This window comes from Perissodus microlepis, chromosome 8, assembly GCF_051167445.1.
Source record: "Perissodus microlepis isolate ML-2025 ecotype Zambia chromosome 8, ASM5116744v1, whole genome shotgun sequence".
Classification (NCBI taxonomy): Eukaryota; Metazoa; Chordata; class Actinopteri; order Cichliformes; family Cichlidae; genus Perissodus; species Perissodus microlepis.
In genome coordinates this window covers 27140206-27156098 of record NC_140468.1, presented here as the reverse complement: position 1 = coordinate 27156098, position 15893 = coordinate 27140206, and the positions used below count along the sequence as shown (strand labels likewise).

General features: G+C 39.0%; 2 protein-coding genes across 2 annotated transcripts in view; one reads left to right on the top strand and one right to left on the bottom strand.

Moving 5' to 3' along the window:
• The window catches only part of mbtd1 (mbt domain containing 1), a 31320-nt gene extending 23528 nt beyond the window's left edge, over window positions 1-7792 (top strand). Inside the window, exons 16-17 of the mRNA XM_084938448.1 lie at window positions 1471-1626; window positions 2002-7792. Of these exons, the coding sequence (XP_084794574.1) occupies window positions 1471-1626; window positions 2002-2120 (275 nt within the window). The 3' untranslated portion in view covers window positions 2121-7792. The remainder of the gene's footprint in view (window positions 1-1470; window positions 1627-2001) is intronic.
• Window positions 7793-8656: 864 nt separating this feature from the next.
• Window positions 8657-12531, bottom strand: nme2a (NME/NM23 nucleoside diphosphate kinase 2a). Its single transcript, XM_084938453.1, has 5 exons — window positions 12407-12531; window positions 10508-10640; window positions 9375-9476; window positions 9185-9297; window positions 8657-9098 (listed from the first exon to the last, which is right to left on the bottom strand). Exons 2-5 carry the CDS (start codon window positions 10634-10636, stop codon window positions 8984-8986), a joined length of 459 nt encoding a protein of 152 aa, XP_084794579.1. The 5' UTR covers window positions 10637-10640; window positions 12407-12531; the 3' UTR covers window positions 8657-8983.
• Between the last annotated feature and the right edge of the window lie 3362 nt (window positions 12532-15893).

Below are 15893 nucleotides of genomic sequence, written 5' to 3'. Positions count from 1 at the left end.
CAGGAGGAGAGAAGCTGCAGAGAGGTGTGTAAGACTGTAACTCTGCTTCCTGGTCCCAGCTCCAGATAGTCACGTTTTGGTGGGTTAAATAAATTTGGATGGAGCAGCTCTTATTTCTACAAATTTGGCAGGGAGGATGCCATCTCTCCTAACAAGACCAGGTTTCCACCTGAAAGTTTCCCAATTATCTGTAAATCTTGATGTCATGATATCTTTTTGGACAGCACTGGACATTATTTTGTCAAAGTTACACACCGATTCAATAGTTTAGGGGAATCCCTAAAGACACAGTGAGTTTGCTTCGGATGAAGCATGTGACGATTACACTATGAAATAAGACGTTATCTATAAGTTTTTAATTAAATCGCTACACAAAAACACCACTATGTGTTGGACCAGGAAGCGATACTCTACTGCAGGAAGTGCGAACACCAAGTGACCCAAAGGAATTGAGATATTGTTCATAACTTTAAGCTTTAATACAGTCTCACCAGGTAAGTTCTCTAACTCCCCTCCCACACCCCAAAAATTGTCATGAATTAGTTAGAGCAACACCTGCTTTTTTTTGCTTTTTTTTTTTTTAAATACAAGGCTGTGAACATGTTTATTTCTGCTGTAGATTTTACATTTTTATAGAAGTCTATGGGGATTGACTTCCTTTTGGAGTTTGCTTCAAGTAGTTGTTTGAGAAACTGCAGATTTTGGCAAATCAGCAATATCAGCACTGGATACTCTTCAAGTATGGCTTTGCCATACTTCATGGATGCTCAGATGGAACAGGAAAAGTTATTATTTTAAATACTGACAGTTCCTGTAGCATTCATCTTGGTAGCTTACCGTGGATTCATAATTATGTCATATGTCACAACCATGATAAATCATAATCACAAGCAAATTATAATTATTGTTTCACTCCCACATAGTCTTTTCAAGCCCTTGCATGTAGGGCACAGGGATGTTATCCTATGGGAAATTTGTCTGAGAGCAGAGTCACCTTGTACAACTTGTACAGTGCAGCGGGGTGCACTGCTACACCCACCAAGCAAGGTTGAATTCTGCTCCCAAAAATACTGTTAGAACTGGAAAAGTTGGATTGGTCCATCCTTAATTATTGTTAATTCATAAACTTTAATTTCAGCTCCTGCTCCATGCAGTGTTAAATTTGTGCACCAGGACTTATGTTGTGCAACTATGAAATACTATAATTTGCTTGTGATTATGTATTATATGGCTTGCCACATATGGCATAAATATGATATCATGCTAATTGTGCATCTGCTTACTTGTGTCTAGCACTCAGAGTACAACTTACCAGGGGCTTATTCAGATGGGCATATCAGTGTTAGGAGAAAGGAATGATCAGACAGCAGGTTTTATTTAACTTCATAGTGCTAAGTCATCTAAACGTAAAGTCATCCCATATTTGTAATGAGCCCCTGGTAGCTTACCCGTATCTGGCTTGGTGTTTAGAGAGGAAGATTCCTGTTGGTCGACGGCCCTTCAGTCAGGCAGGGAGGAGGACGAGCAGCTTCTCAGGGGACGAAGAGCAGAGTCCACCCCCTTACCCTGCCCAGGGGCCAGCTCGGCCCAGACCCCGCACCCATTTCCACCTAACCCACAAATCAGGTAATGGCACTGTTTTAAAAACAAAACCAGCACTGCAAGTATCCTGGGTTGTTGGTTTTCGTGTGTGTGTGTGTGTGTGTGTGTGTGTGTGTGGTATGAAGGACTGTCTATGAAGACCAGGCTACACTTGTGGGGCTGGAAGCTGCTGATTCAATCAACCTTTCTCTGTTCATTATCAACATGAATACTTCATGTCAGTAAAGAGTAGAGTGGTGCTTTACAGTAGGGACTGGGTCTTTTATTTTGATGCCTGTCAGGTGGTTTTAAAATTAACTTCCGAAGCAAAGGCTCCTCTTGCATTTTTGTTCAAAGCGCATGAACACAAGGGGCTCATCTTTGCTACTCTTCTCTTCTGCATTCTGTTCCTGCCTCTAGAGTCTCTCCTGCGAATGAAAGAGGAGACCACTGAAGTGGATGAGTTCACCTTCTCGCAGGGCACCTCAGACCAAGAGAGCAATGGCTCGGGCAGTTACTACATTAGACAGGAACCCTGATGTGACAAAATCGAGGAGGAGGAAACCACAAAAGGACATCTCTGGAAACACCGAACCAACAATCAGGAATGGGGAGAGTCAAACTCACCTGAGAGGATACTTGAAGAGTGATGCCACAGGCCACCTGTAATGTCAGCACATGAGGAATACCATTCCTCAACATCACTTAAAACAATTTTCTAACCTTGTAGGGGTGTGTCCACATAATCACTCAGAAAGTCCTGTCTAATCATGGAAAGCACCCAGAGTCAGGCCTGGGTCATAGATGTTTGGGCATTCTCTTTCTACGACCTGCAGCTTTTTCTCCCTTTCTTTGGCTATCTGAACCAGATGAGCTATTTGGATAATTTTATGTCTTGCAAGCCTCTATCAGCCCATCCAGCCTCAGCCATAATGTGGGCCACATACAGAGACCTGGAGAAACTGTGACAACAATTTATTGAGCCAGGTCTTTAGATTTTCTTGCGTTTGTTGTATGGGAAGGGGGGGAGGGTGTTGTTGGTGGTGTTTTTCTTGTTTGTTTGTTTGTTTTGTTTTTTTGTATAAAAATGTCAGAGTCAGCCGTTTAGCAGCTGCGTGAGCAAAGTAAGGCTGTCAGAAAGATGAGCAGAGTTGTGTATATTTTTGCAGTATTGCCGGGTGGACTTTAATTTTAATAATAGTACTTGAATTTTTCCTTATTTCATTTTGTTTTGATTTTCAGGTTGATTTTTTTTATGTCCTTTTTTTTCATGTTTTGGTGGCTGTTTGAGTAACGTGTTTTATAAAGTGACTATTCACTAGTAAGTGTAGGCCTATTCAAATAGAGCTACACAAAGAGTTCTTGCCATGCTGCTCAGCATTAATGATGGTCTTTCCCTCCTTTTGTTCTTTTTCCTTATAGTATTGAACAGAAGATTTCCACAGCTACATTTATTCCTCATTTAGTTATTACAGAACCAAAATCTGTTGCTTTTTTCTTTCTTTCTTTTTTTCCAGACTCAACAAAATGATGACCAGTTTGAAAAAGAATCTATTATAAAACTACTTTTGTAATGGACTCTGTCAATGTCCTACTAATATTATTATTATTATTATTATTATCATCATTATTAACCTTTCACTAACTTTGCAATGTTTTAAACTAAGAAGTCTTTTTGAGCCCATTTGAGAAGCCAAGTTCTTCATTGACCTTTTAGGGTAGCTTATCACTTATTTTTTGTTAGTAGATTTTCTTTTTTGTATCCACATTTACAGGGTTTTCCCACTTTCTGGTGCAGCTTTATACAAAAACACATCTTATGCAGCTGTTGCTTTTTTTATATTAACAAACAAAAACACTTTTTTCACATTCCACTGAGCTTGTATAGACAATATATAAAATATGGACATGGCTACCACGAACCATTGGTTTTCAATTTTTAACTGTCAACATTTAAGTTTTGACCCTTTTTGTTTTGTTTCTTGGAGCCAGAAGTGAACATAATTGAACAACAGGTGGCTAAGTTACCAGCTAATGCTAGCTAGGTGGTTAGCAGCCACATACCGCCTAATTACTGCTAATAAAACACTCAGGTTTTCACTCACCAAGGGTGAAGCACAAACATCTTGAATGTTATTTTCCACCAGCAGGGCTGATAATTTGTCAGATAAATAGATGCCAAAAGGCATCAACAACACAAGTATAGTCCAGAAGTCTAGTTCAGTGACGCCAGTTAATGGAGGTGTGGCCTGTTGCCAGCCACACCACAGCTGCCTGTGGTAGTGTGTCTCACACCACAACTTGGCCATATACTGGGATATAAGCACATTTTTCTTTTAATGCTGTAAAGCTGAACATTGTATGTAGGGGTTATGACTTGCTTTTGGAGCTAAGCTTGAGGTTTTGGTCCTGCAGTACCTCTGTGAATGAGCAGTTGTTGAACAACAGGTGGCTAAGTTACCAGCTAATGCTAGCTAGGTGGTTAGCAGCCACATACCGCCTAATTACTGCTAATAAAACACTCAGGTTTTCACTTGAGTTTTTGGTCCTGCAGTACCTCTGTGAATGAGCAGTTGTTGAAGCAGTTATCACTGGGGTAGCTTCAGATTCTGTGTGCTGTACTGATAAAAAAAGGATTACTGAAGCTGTGGAAATGAAAATGGCTTTTTTTTTGTTTGTTTGTTTGTTTTTTAAAAAAAGAAAAAAAAAGCTCCACATTTTGATGATATGAGAATATTTCAGAAGAAACAGGAAGTGTAAGTAAGCAGCAGGTCGCAAAGTTTAAATGAAAAATCGCACTATTATGATAGGATATGATGACATGTCCCCACTGCCCGGCCATACAATATGCTTTGAGCTTTACTCTCTGATTGTAGCTGCTGTAAAAGATGAACTTCAGTCTTATCAGAGACTTGTCTTATCACTTGGTCCCTGGACATAATCATAATAATCTTGGTATTCTGTTAAAGGTTTATCAATATACATGTCATGTCCTTTTTCTTTTAATTTCAGTTATAATTTTACCAAAATCTGCGTCTGCAGTGTGCCACAATTATATTCAATCTATTATTTAATTTTTTTTTAAAATAATATGCAATACAGAAAATCTTGAAAGAAAAAAAAAATATTTCCTTATTCTGAAGTAATGTAACGTATGACATAATGAAATGGGAATTATAGAATTCATTGAGTAGTAGTAGTAGTAGTAGTAGTATTAAATACATATGAATCACTTAAAAATATTAAATGCAAACAAAAGTTTATTAGAAAATTACATTTTAAACGCCCCACCAACCCTAATCTACTGGATAAAAAGTTAAGGAGGTAGATGGCAGAAATGTAAATTCACTTCATGGCTGTTGTTGGTTTATTCTTTAGTTAATGGAATATGATTAAATACTGTATGTGGCATACTTGAGACTACATACTCCATTTAGTTTCTGTCACTCAATATAGGTGGCTGGACTGCCATGTTAAGACAAAGTAGGAGAATCTACCTTGGTTACGGCAAACTTATAACCAAACAGGTCTTCAAGTAATATGCAAAATGTTTGTAGGGTTTGTGTGTGTGGGTGTGCGTACGAGTGATAAAGCCATGTATGCAAGCTAGTTTATGATTCATCTGAGCCACAGAATGACAAGTTGTTCTTGATAATTAAACAATGCACTGCTTTTCCTATCGTCTCTGAAGGCAGCATTCACATAGCATAGTGGCATAAAAACATATATTGTATGTAAATACAAATATTTATACTCCACCACTGTGATGGAATCAAACAAAAAAATCATCTTTAGCCAGAAAATGGAAAAGACAACAGACCACCTTTGATTATTCTTAGAGCTCGATTTTTGCAACCGTTTATCTACTACCTCCTGATGCTAGCTATGTTTAGCTAAAGCAAGAGCATGAAATAGACTATTGCAGTGTGTTGGCTTATGCAAATGGAAAAATCAACAACCTGAAAATAATCCACTTGAAGGCTAGACTTCAAACGTGGAATAATATTATTGCAACACATGAGGAAGTCTTCTATTTTAAATGTAATGCAATATTAATAGATCCAATCTTATTTTGCTATACTAAGTAAAATTTATAGCGCCTGCAAATGTCACGATCACTACACTGTTATCATTAGCATGTAAGAAAAATTAACAATAGGGTGTTGTATAACTGTGACTTTTATGGTCAAAGGGTTTAAAAAGAATGCTCACTTTATGGCCAAAGGATGCTTTTAAATGCAGAGAATCTGTAAACTTCTCAGTAAAGGTAAACTAACAAGTTTCAGATTCAAAGATTCAATTGAATGGTTCAATTCTCAGGAAGTTTTGATCCTTTGTAAAGGTTGTGTGAATCAGCAGGGTTTGAAAACCCCAAAGGCATTTTGATCTTGTAGATTTATTGTATGGAAGCAAACAAGGTTTTTAAAACGACAGATTTTGAAGCAGGTCGTGATATTTGAACGCTGAAACCTCCCCAGAATTGTGATTCTGATTTGTGATGGCATATTTAGTTCATTTTTTAAATTTATTTCAGAATTTTCAAGAAACAGAACTGTCAAAACTTACTTCCCAGAAATTAAAAATTGATGTAAAAATTTATGTTAATTGACATAACAGAAATTTGCATTTCCAGCATCATAAAAGTATGTAAATGTTTCTTTGCTTGATGCCCCCCCCCCCGTCAGTCATAGATCCCATTGCTTAATTACAGAATGTCTTTTGAGAGCAATAGTCAAAATTTTCAGACTTACATATACATATATAAAAATAACACACACAAAATTTTATATATATATATAACTGTTGCTAAAAGATCATCATCACTATCCTTTAAAATGGATAGTTAAATATCAACATTTGGTATTAAGCTGTGTTTAAAAACAAAATTCATTTAAGAATTTTTGTTAAAAGTTATAATTCCTTAATTAGAACTCTTTTGCTTCCGAACACTCAAGATGAATAATCATTCTGCATTCATGTTTAAGTTCATCTCCTGAGATTTGAAAACAATTATGTTTTCCTTTTTAAGAGAAACTTGTACAAGAAATGCAAAGCTTTTTGATTGTGAAACAATAAATGATTGTCTTACAATAAGTGCAAGACTCATTGACATGAGCCCTTTGAGAAGGTGCTCATGTTCCTGTAATGTATGAAGGCAAAAGGAAACATTAAAATACCTGATCAGCAAAATGCATTTGTACAAAAACAAAACGACTGTTCTCTGTTTCTGGCCTCCTTTAGATTAAACCCCAAGTAATCAAATACTCAGTCAATGTTATTTCAGATCTCCAGTTTCTAATATTTTCTTGTAGAAAATGTACTTTTTGATTTACCTTCTTTCCTAATGCTCCATCCACTGTTGCTTATATATTTAAAGATTTTGGATCTCAGTAGCTTGAGATGAAAGCAGGTTGATGATTTTGATTTTGGTGGCACGTAACAGTAATAATAAAAATGTTACTCTACCAAAACAGTAATAGTGAGAACAATGTCATAATATCAGGAATAACGTTACCAATGTACTGTTTGAGTTTTTATTTCATTCTATACATTTTTTCCAAGTAAGACAAACATGACATTTCATTTTGAATTAAATTTCTCTGTTTTAAAATAAGTTGGGTATGCCAAGTCAGAATTTTGGTGTTAAGCCAAAATTGAAACAAAATAAAATCAGACTTGCAGCCTTTTTGCGTTTGCTGAATATTTGTGTAATCCAGTTTTGTTTTTTCCTTTTCCTGGCACTGATAGCCTTCCATAGAACCGTTTGGTTATGGAGGTCTTGCAGCTGATCTGGTTCTTCTAGATGAGAATAATTAGGTAAATGCTGAAGTTTTGTTTTCATCCTCTTTCCTGGCTTCTAACACGGGTCTTTTGTATGCGATCACTTCCCCTCCTGATTATATTGTGGTGCTATGTGTATGTATATATATATATGATATATAGATATATATGGAGAGAGGGATTATTATTGTCTGGTAAATTGAGTTATAGTGAAAAATTTATTTTCGATACAAATTGAGGCGGGGGGAGGGAGTATCTGTCAGTTATAAATCTATTGATATTAACAATAACCCTAGAGGTACATTTTCAAAATTGCAGTTTCAAGTTTGTACATCTTTTTGATAGTGTATACAAGTTTCTGTTTATATGATTGATTTGTGCTGTGACTAAGCTTTGACTATGTAAATAAAGCCAGAAGTTTGGATTACAATTTGGTTGTCTTTGTTTACAAGCGTTGCCAACTGTTTCTGCATGGCTGTGAAAGTTTCTGGTGACTTTTATAAAAAGATGACTTTTACACTGAATAAAAGTTTAATAATTCAAAACACTTTGCCAATCCTCTCTGCTTCACCATTGGACAATACATCTTTAAACATGCACAGACAGAATCAAAACAGACCATAGCATGTGAGTGTGCCTCATAATGAAACATACTATTTTGCATCAGACTTAACCGTGAAGAACTACACTTTCCAGAAACTGAATTTACCAGCACCATCACAAACTAGTTCTGGCACTGATCTGCAGCTAAGTGCACAGCACAGACTGATCATTAGAGATGAACTGCACTGCCTCATTCTCAAGATTTTCAGAAAAGTTTACCTCTGTTATCTACTAAAAATCTGTCTTTGTACCTCTAGATTCTGTCAATTTGAAAATCTGAATCATCGAATCAATGCTGATGGCCGACCCGGCGGGATGATAATAGCCATAAAACACTAAGGAGATGAACATCAGCTTCACTTTCAGACCTGGAAGGTGAACCCAATTCAAGTTTTTTAATGATCACTGCCAATTGCAGAAACCCAATCCCCTTTCCTCAGCAAACTGACATGGTTCATTTAATAGTTGGAAGTCTTAAAAGACTTTTCTTATTAGTCATCAATGTCCGGAAGGATGATAAAGTTGCTTTAAACTATTGACAGTATGAAAGTAGCTTCCTAATCTAGTCAGATTAGGAAGTTGCTAATACAGACTGTCAGGCTTAATTAACACTAATCCTGCCTAAAGTCACCACATTTTAACCCCCCCCCCCCCACACACACACAGGAACATAAGTACCAATGACACAAAATAGTTGGCATCCTGTCTATTTTATTGTAAAGCAAATTACCGTTAACAAAACAGACAGTCAAAGACAGGTTTGGAATCATTAAACAATGTACATTGAAGGACTAGATGGAATTTTGCTCAGGAATGAATTCGGACTACATGTGGCCCCACAGAGACCAAATCAGAGCACAGTGGTAATGTAAAGGACAAGAGGGGTGAATTGTGCAAGACAAAGGATTTACACAAGTTCTTCTCCCTCCAGGCTACAGCTTACCACAGGAAATCTGAGGCAAGAGTTTCACTTTGTGCCCAAGCAGTGGTGAGGTGGGAGCTCCAGACCCAGAGCAGCTCAGTAGAGCCAGCTGAAGGCACAACTAGTGTAGTTGACAAGCTCATCATCTTTAAACCACAAGGAAATTTCCTTGTTGGCACTCTCCACCGAGTCACTGCCATGGATGATGTTCCTTAAGAAGAGGACAGAGTCAGAAAGTGACTATACACTTCATACACGCTATTGTTTCACATCTGCCATCATGCGAAGATAACTCACTTGCTGACATCAATACAGAAGTCTCCTCTGATGGTTCCAGGCTTAGAATCAGCAGGGTTAGTCTCTCCCAGCATCACCCTGCCTGTCTTCACCACGCCCTTGCCTTCCCACACCTGAAGCAACCATGACAGATAATGAGGTTAAGATCTGACCTTGAACTGTTGACATGCATACATACATAGAGTCTTACCATGGCAACCACTGGACCAGAGCTCATATAGTTGATGAGAGTAGGAAAGAATGGTCTGTCCTTTAGGTCAACATAATGCTTCATCAGGAGGTCCTCAGAGGCCTGCAGCAAAGAAAACAAGGCAGTTTCGTAAATGTTCACTTTCACATCCTAATTTGTGAGTCATCATTTGTACTTCATTTCACTCGCTGCTTTGCTGTAACACTTGTAATTTCAGATGAAGCACTCTAATTGTAGTGTAGGGGTCTCGAACTCCAGTCCTCAAGGGCCGGTGTCCTGAAACTTTTCCATGTGTCCCTGCTGCAACACACAATTAGTAGCACACAATGCAGCCATTTGATTCATGTTACAGCAGCTCATGAGTGAATGAACATGGTGCAATCAAAGTACTGTTAGAAGTACATTTTTCCAAACACTTACATTTACTTAAATTTACTCGAGTAGGGTTAGGGGTTGCCATTTCAGCATGTAGTCAAGTTCTATAGAGTCTTGCTAATGACCTAATTCAGGTGTTGCAACAGGGACACATGGAAATGTTTCAAGACACCAGCCCTCGAGGGCTGGAGTTCGAGACCTCTGTTGTAGTATCACAGTAACTGTGTTGTCACCATATGTGTACTGTTGCAGCTCTAGAAACTGCATTAGTACCCATTCGCTACTGTATATAATTGGCAACTTTATCAACATGTTTACCCCCAGCTTTTTAGCCGCAAGCAACAGACGAAGTCTGGGTGTAGAAACAATCACACAAATTTCTCAGAAATTGCACGGAAATTTAGGCCAGTACCATATCATCAGAACATGTTTCTCACACCAACGCTAACAGGACAGATGTTTAAACAGAAATATTTAAATATTGCAGGTTTATAACTTAAGCAAACTTGATGTTCACATAAAGCAGCACCTTACCCCATATCAGGTTAAATGTTACAGGATCAGTAGAACTTAACAGCTAATTGGCTGTGCTTCACTCAGGAACAGATGAGTAGGCTAATCAGGCTTACCCATTACTTGGCACACTTACAAGATCTGTCCATATGTTGCAGATGGTTAAAATGTTTTAAGGGCAAAAATGTTGACCACTATGATACATTTTCACCTGTAAGGGTTGGATTCTTTCAGTCTGTACTTACATGGAGCATCTTCATGCCCACCAACTTGAAGCCCTTCATCTCAAACCTTTTGATGACCTCACCAATGATGGCCCTCTGCACGCCATCAGGCTTAATGGCAATAAATGTGCGTTCCTTTAGTTCGGCCATGACTCTGAAAGAAAATAGACAAGAATGATAAAGACAAACAGGCAGCCTATGTGCTGCAGAAAGAACATGTCTGGTAAGTTACTCACAGCACTTTACTGCATTTGACACAGTCAGCAGCAGGGCTGACTATGAGAGGGCAAGATGCTGAGGGCGTGGACCCCATTGTAAAGAAAATGCTAGTACAGCTTGCAACCTGGCTTAGTATGCATCTTGCTGTGATCATTTAAAGAGGACAGCAACGTGAACTAGCAGCCCCGCCCACACAATGAACACATTGATCTCCATCATGCTGTCAAGACTCTGAGTCGCTGTCACATTTTTATTCTGGCACATTCACTGCTTAGGGATTTTTTTTTTTTTTTTTTAAATAATTGGAGATAAATTACAGGGAAAAAATTATTTTGGATATAACACCAAATTAAGATAATATTAGTTTTGACTGTTAACTGCTACAACAATGTGTGACAGGTCAAAGACACACATTCAAGCTTTAAGCCTCAACTCTAAATCGAGGGCTAATCTCTGTCTCCCAGTGCCACCTCTTCATGTGAGCAGTATTACCCAATGAGATCCATTCATTTCTTCTACAATGCAGGGTCAAGTTCAAGCCTATTTGCAGCAGGCTCATTATTTCTGCAGGTAAAACTGACAATGTCCCCTGAATGTTAGCTTAATATTTAAGGTTGTCTGTTCCACACAACTAAACATACATCGTTCCTGCACACTTTCTAAATACTGAAATTACTTTAAAAATACTTTAAAAAGAATGTAACCTAAAAAAAGTTGTATTTAATGTCATTTCTGTGTTTTGCCATTCAAGATCATCTCTGGGCCATGTCTTGATCTTATAAATGTTAAATACTTAAGAATATCCCGTTGACTACAGTCTATTTACTAATCTAAGTAAAAATATTAGACATAAGAATGACACCTTTCACCCGGATATATAAAAATGACTTCGCTAAAAGCTCATTGCATCAGCTACTTTGTGATAGGACGGCTCTTTATGGCTCCAAATTACGTGACATTCTAAGTGAGAGATACGATTAACCTATTTTTTGACAGATTGTAGGTCAGCAAGAGATTTCTAACAGCTTAAATTCCCGCAATCACTTTTCGGCAAATACCGGAAATCTATTTTGGCACAATACAGTTAGGCTACTGACAAATCAAAATTTCTTCAGAAATTTTCTAGCTTCACTTATTTCACTCCTTTATTTGACGAATCGAGGTGTCTGCCATAATTTAGACAATGGTAAAACGACACGCGGAAGGCGCTTTATTGGCATGTCGACGCGGTTTCACCAGCAAGTTTAAGAGGAGCGAACTGCACCCTGTTAACTACTAGTTGCCTTCATGCCTGAGCATCCAGTTTATGTCAAAACAGCGAGCTGAACACCTAACCCGCGCACCTTTTCACGAGTAGGCCCAAGCCTTCACATACACATGGTTTCTTTTGTTCGCAGTACCGCGATGAATCAATTTACTCGAAACATTTCAGTTGAGTGAGCCTGAAAAAGCCATGTTACTTTCCAGGATCGTACCGAAACTGCGTGCTATACTAATTTGTTAAGTATAGCAATTTACAAATTTCACCTGGACCTTTGACTGTACTGAGCGTACGCCACACATGCTTAAAAAACCCATAAATTTAACATCACTTTAATAAAAGCTCACTTCAGACATTTTACCATCGGTATTGAGACAACAACCGACTGATGTTAACACTGATTTGTCATACCAGTGCATGTACCCATACGCTAACAATACCTTAACACTTAGAATCCGGGTAGGTGACAAACAGCAGTTACCACGGTTGACGTCTGCAAAGACCTACAGAGGGTGCGCAGCGGATTCTTATCACGAAGGCGGAGACTTCGTACGACGGCGAGACACTAGGACAAATATGTCAAGTGTATGTACAATACTCCCCCTTGTGGTTGCTAGAAGTACCGCTTCAAAAACCCATATGAATAAAAATATCACAAGTCAAGACAAAATGGTGAAAATCCGAGCTAAAGCGTGCGCGTTTTTTTGCTAATATATTTTGCTAGTATATTTCAAAGCTTCATAATGATTATATCAAAACTTCTAAAGCAGGGGCTGTGCAAGTATAACATGAAGTCTCACACAAATTCCAACGTAACTTATGTTCCATGCAACTTGCTGTAGAAAGTTCTCTAGACCCCCAGTCAAAGTTGTATAGATTCTTCATCCTCTCTTGCAGCGCACCCTGCAACATGATTATACTTTCATTCATAGTAACAGCAAAAAAGAAAGCAAAACCATACCACACCCCACATTCATGTTTTACATTTTTTTATACTGTGGCGAGCTCAGACAAGGAGGAGACAGAATTCCGTTCGGTCTTGCTCCACCGCCCTCTTAGCCAGGGAGCACAGCCATTTATTTACATCTGCCAGAAGAAAACTGCCGCTAGCTAACTGCTCAGCGCGGCAACAGCACAGCAACAACAACAACACACAGGGCGCCCTCTGACCCCGGAAGGACACACCGTCGCAGCGAGAGGGCGTCACCCGTCACTATAGTAACATAAACAAAACATAACTGTAAAAACAGAACCCCGAACAGCCCTGACCCGCTACAATACATTCTTCCCAATATATGTTTAGGGGATAACATAAACTTATTATTTTATTCAGGATACAAGTGATGGTTGACAGCAGTACAAAGCAACATTTTACGCCAGACATTCGGTCCTTTGATGAGCTCATCAGGAATTTCTTAGGCCCTGCGGCGCTGCCATCAGCGACCGCCCAGGCAGGGCGTATTTTCATCTCCATGCTGATGTAATTCAGCCAGTTGTGATGCAACATTTTGCTGTGTCACTCTCTTGAGGATAATTATTTTATGGTAAATGGTAAATGGCCTGCATTTGTATAGCGCTTTACTTACTCCCTAAGGACCCCAAAGCGCTTTACACTACATTCAGTCATCCACCCATTCACACACACATTCACACACTGGCGATGGCAAGCTACATTGTAGCCACAGCTGCCCTGGGGTGCACTGACTCCTATTTTATAGGGGTGGGACTCGATTAAAAAAATTAATCTAATTAATTTTGATATGTGATTAATCAATTGCAATTTATTGCATTTCGAAAATTTGCCCCAGAGCACAAATGTTTGTTTGTTTATTTAAAAGGGTTTTAGTGGGCAACAGAATCTTTTTAGTCCTTTGGTACTCGAACTGAAACTGCTATCTACAAGACACCTTTCTCGCCCCAGCTTGTGTCCAGGTAGCGGTACCCTACATGCCACGGCTCTCTTTTCTGATCCACAGCCACCTCAACACCGCTTCTGCTGCCTTGGCGACCAACTTGATGGCCCCTCGCTGGCAAGCCCCTGCGATTCACAGCATTTTATATGCCCTGCAGAGGGATTGGCTGGCGAATCTTTATTATCCCACTTCGATGGGTTGGCATCTTGCCTGGCACTCCTCCACTATCACAGAATACTTGGTGCCCTCTTTCCCTCATTGGCCTCCTCCATACGGTCTTCCCAGGGCACAGTAAGCTCCAAGATGATTACCTGCTTGGAAACAACTGAGGTAAGAATGATGTCTGGCCCTAGCTTTGTACTGGCTACCACTTCAGGGAACTTTAACTGCGTTCCCAGATCAACTCACTTCCCCATCATGTGCCGTTGCCAACATGCCAGCTGTTTGACCTCTAAGGCTTTCAAGTTATTCACAAAAGGAAAAACTATACTCTGCTTTGGGCGAGAACGCCATTCAAATGCATGTAACAGTAAGAATCGCATCGTCTGGGCGAAATAAGGTGTTTTGGTACAACTTCATAAAGATAACTGTAATTTTTAAAAGAAGACACAGACAAACATATTTATGCATGAATACTATAGAATTCAGTATCCCTGTTGTTTGCAATCAGGATTTGCAGCTGTTTGATCTAAGATTTTCAAGTTATTCACAAAATGAAGAAGCGTTTTTCTTTAGGCGAGAAAGATAACGTATGACCCACTGAGAGTGCATGTAATGGTGAGAAACGCATTGTCTCTGTGATATAAGGTGTTTGGGTACAACTTCATAAAGATAGCTGTACATCAGTGAGGACCTCACCTGGACACACAGCTGGTCAAGAAGGCTCAGCAGCGGCTGTATTTTCTGAGGAGGCTGAGGAAATTTGGTATGTCGGCCAAGATCCTCAGCAGCTTCTACAGCTGCACTGTGGAGAGCACATTGACCAGCTGCATCACTGCATGGTGCGGCAGCATGGTGCTATGGATTGCAAACAGTTGCAGAGAGTGATAATAACTGTGGAGAGAAGATCATCAGGGGTTAGGGTTGCCCTCTGCCCTCTCTGCAGAGCATCTGCCAATGCAGAGTCCAGAGGAGAGCTGCCTCCATCCTCAAAGACCCCACACACCCCCAAAATGGACTGTTCACACTTAAGCCCTTGAGATGAAGGTTTAGAAGTGTGAAATCCAGAACATCCCAACTCAAAACTCCTTCTTCCCCACTGCTATCAGACTCCTGAACAGATGACATACCTGAACTGCAATTTGCACATCAGGACACTTTGCACACTAAGTTCATTTTGCACATTGAGCTCCTTTATACATCGACATCTGCATACCTCACTTATCTTAACTTATTTATTTTTGTACTTATTTATTTATCTTCCACTATTTTTATGCTTATTTTATATCTTTATTTATCCTGTTCTTTTAACCCTTACCCATGGCATTTGTGGATGGACAGCAAAGGAAGAATGTCATTGAACAGAGAAATTATATTTCATATAATTATGATATATGACAAAAAAAGCTTTGAATGACAATAGACGCTTTGATTTGATTCTTATTAAAAGAAGACTCAAAAGAAGACTATTTATGGCTTTATCTGATAGAATTCAATATCCCCGTGTTGGGCAAGCAGGTTATGCAGCTGTTTGAGCTAAGATTTTCAAGTTATTCACAAAATGAAAACCTATACTTTGTTTTGGGTGAGAACTCCATTCAAATGCATGTAATCGAGAGAACGCATGTATCAGTAAGAATCGGCTTGTCTGGGCGAAATATGTTGATACAAATTAATCAACCAACCTCCACAATATTAGTTGCTGTTCACCGTTATTAAACTCGATTCTTTCATCCCCAGTATTGAACAGAGAAAACCCGACACAGTGTGGTCAAAGCTCAAAAAATCATCTTTATTCTACACTTCCGGAAAAGGATCACCAACAGGTCTAAAACATCACAAGTCAAATGCGTAT

Excerpts from the sequence above, each read along its gene's own strand:
- nme2a (XM_084938453.1), bottom strand. The coding sequence starts at position 10,636 with ATGGCCGAACTAAAGGAACGCACATTTATTGCCATTAAGCCTGATGGC. Across the intron at positions 9,477-10,507 it reads TGGGCATGAAGATGCTCCAT|GCCTCTGAGGACCTCCTGAT; the intron begins GTAAGTACAGAC and ends TCTTTGCTGCAG. Across the intron at positions 9,099-9,184 it reads TTCTGTATTGATGTCAGCAA|GAACATCATCCATGGCAGTG; the intron begins GTGAGTTATCTT and ends CCTCTTCTTAAG.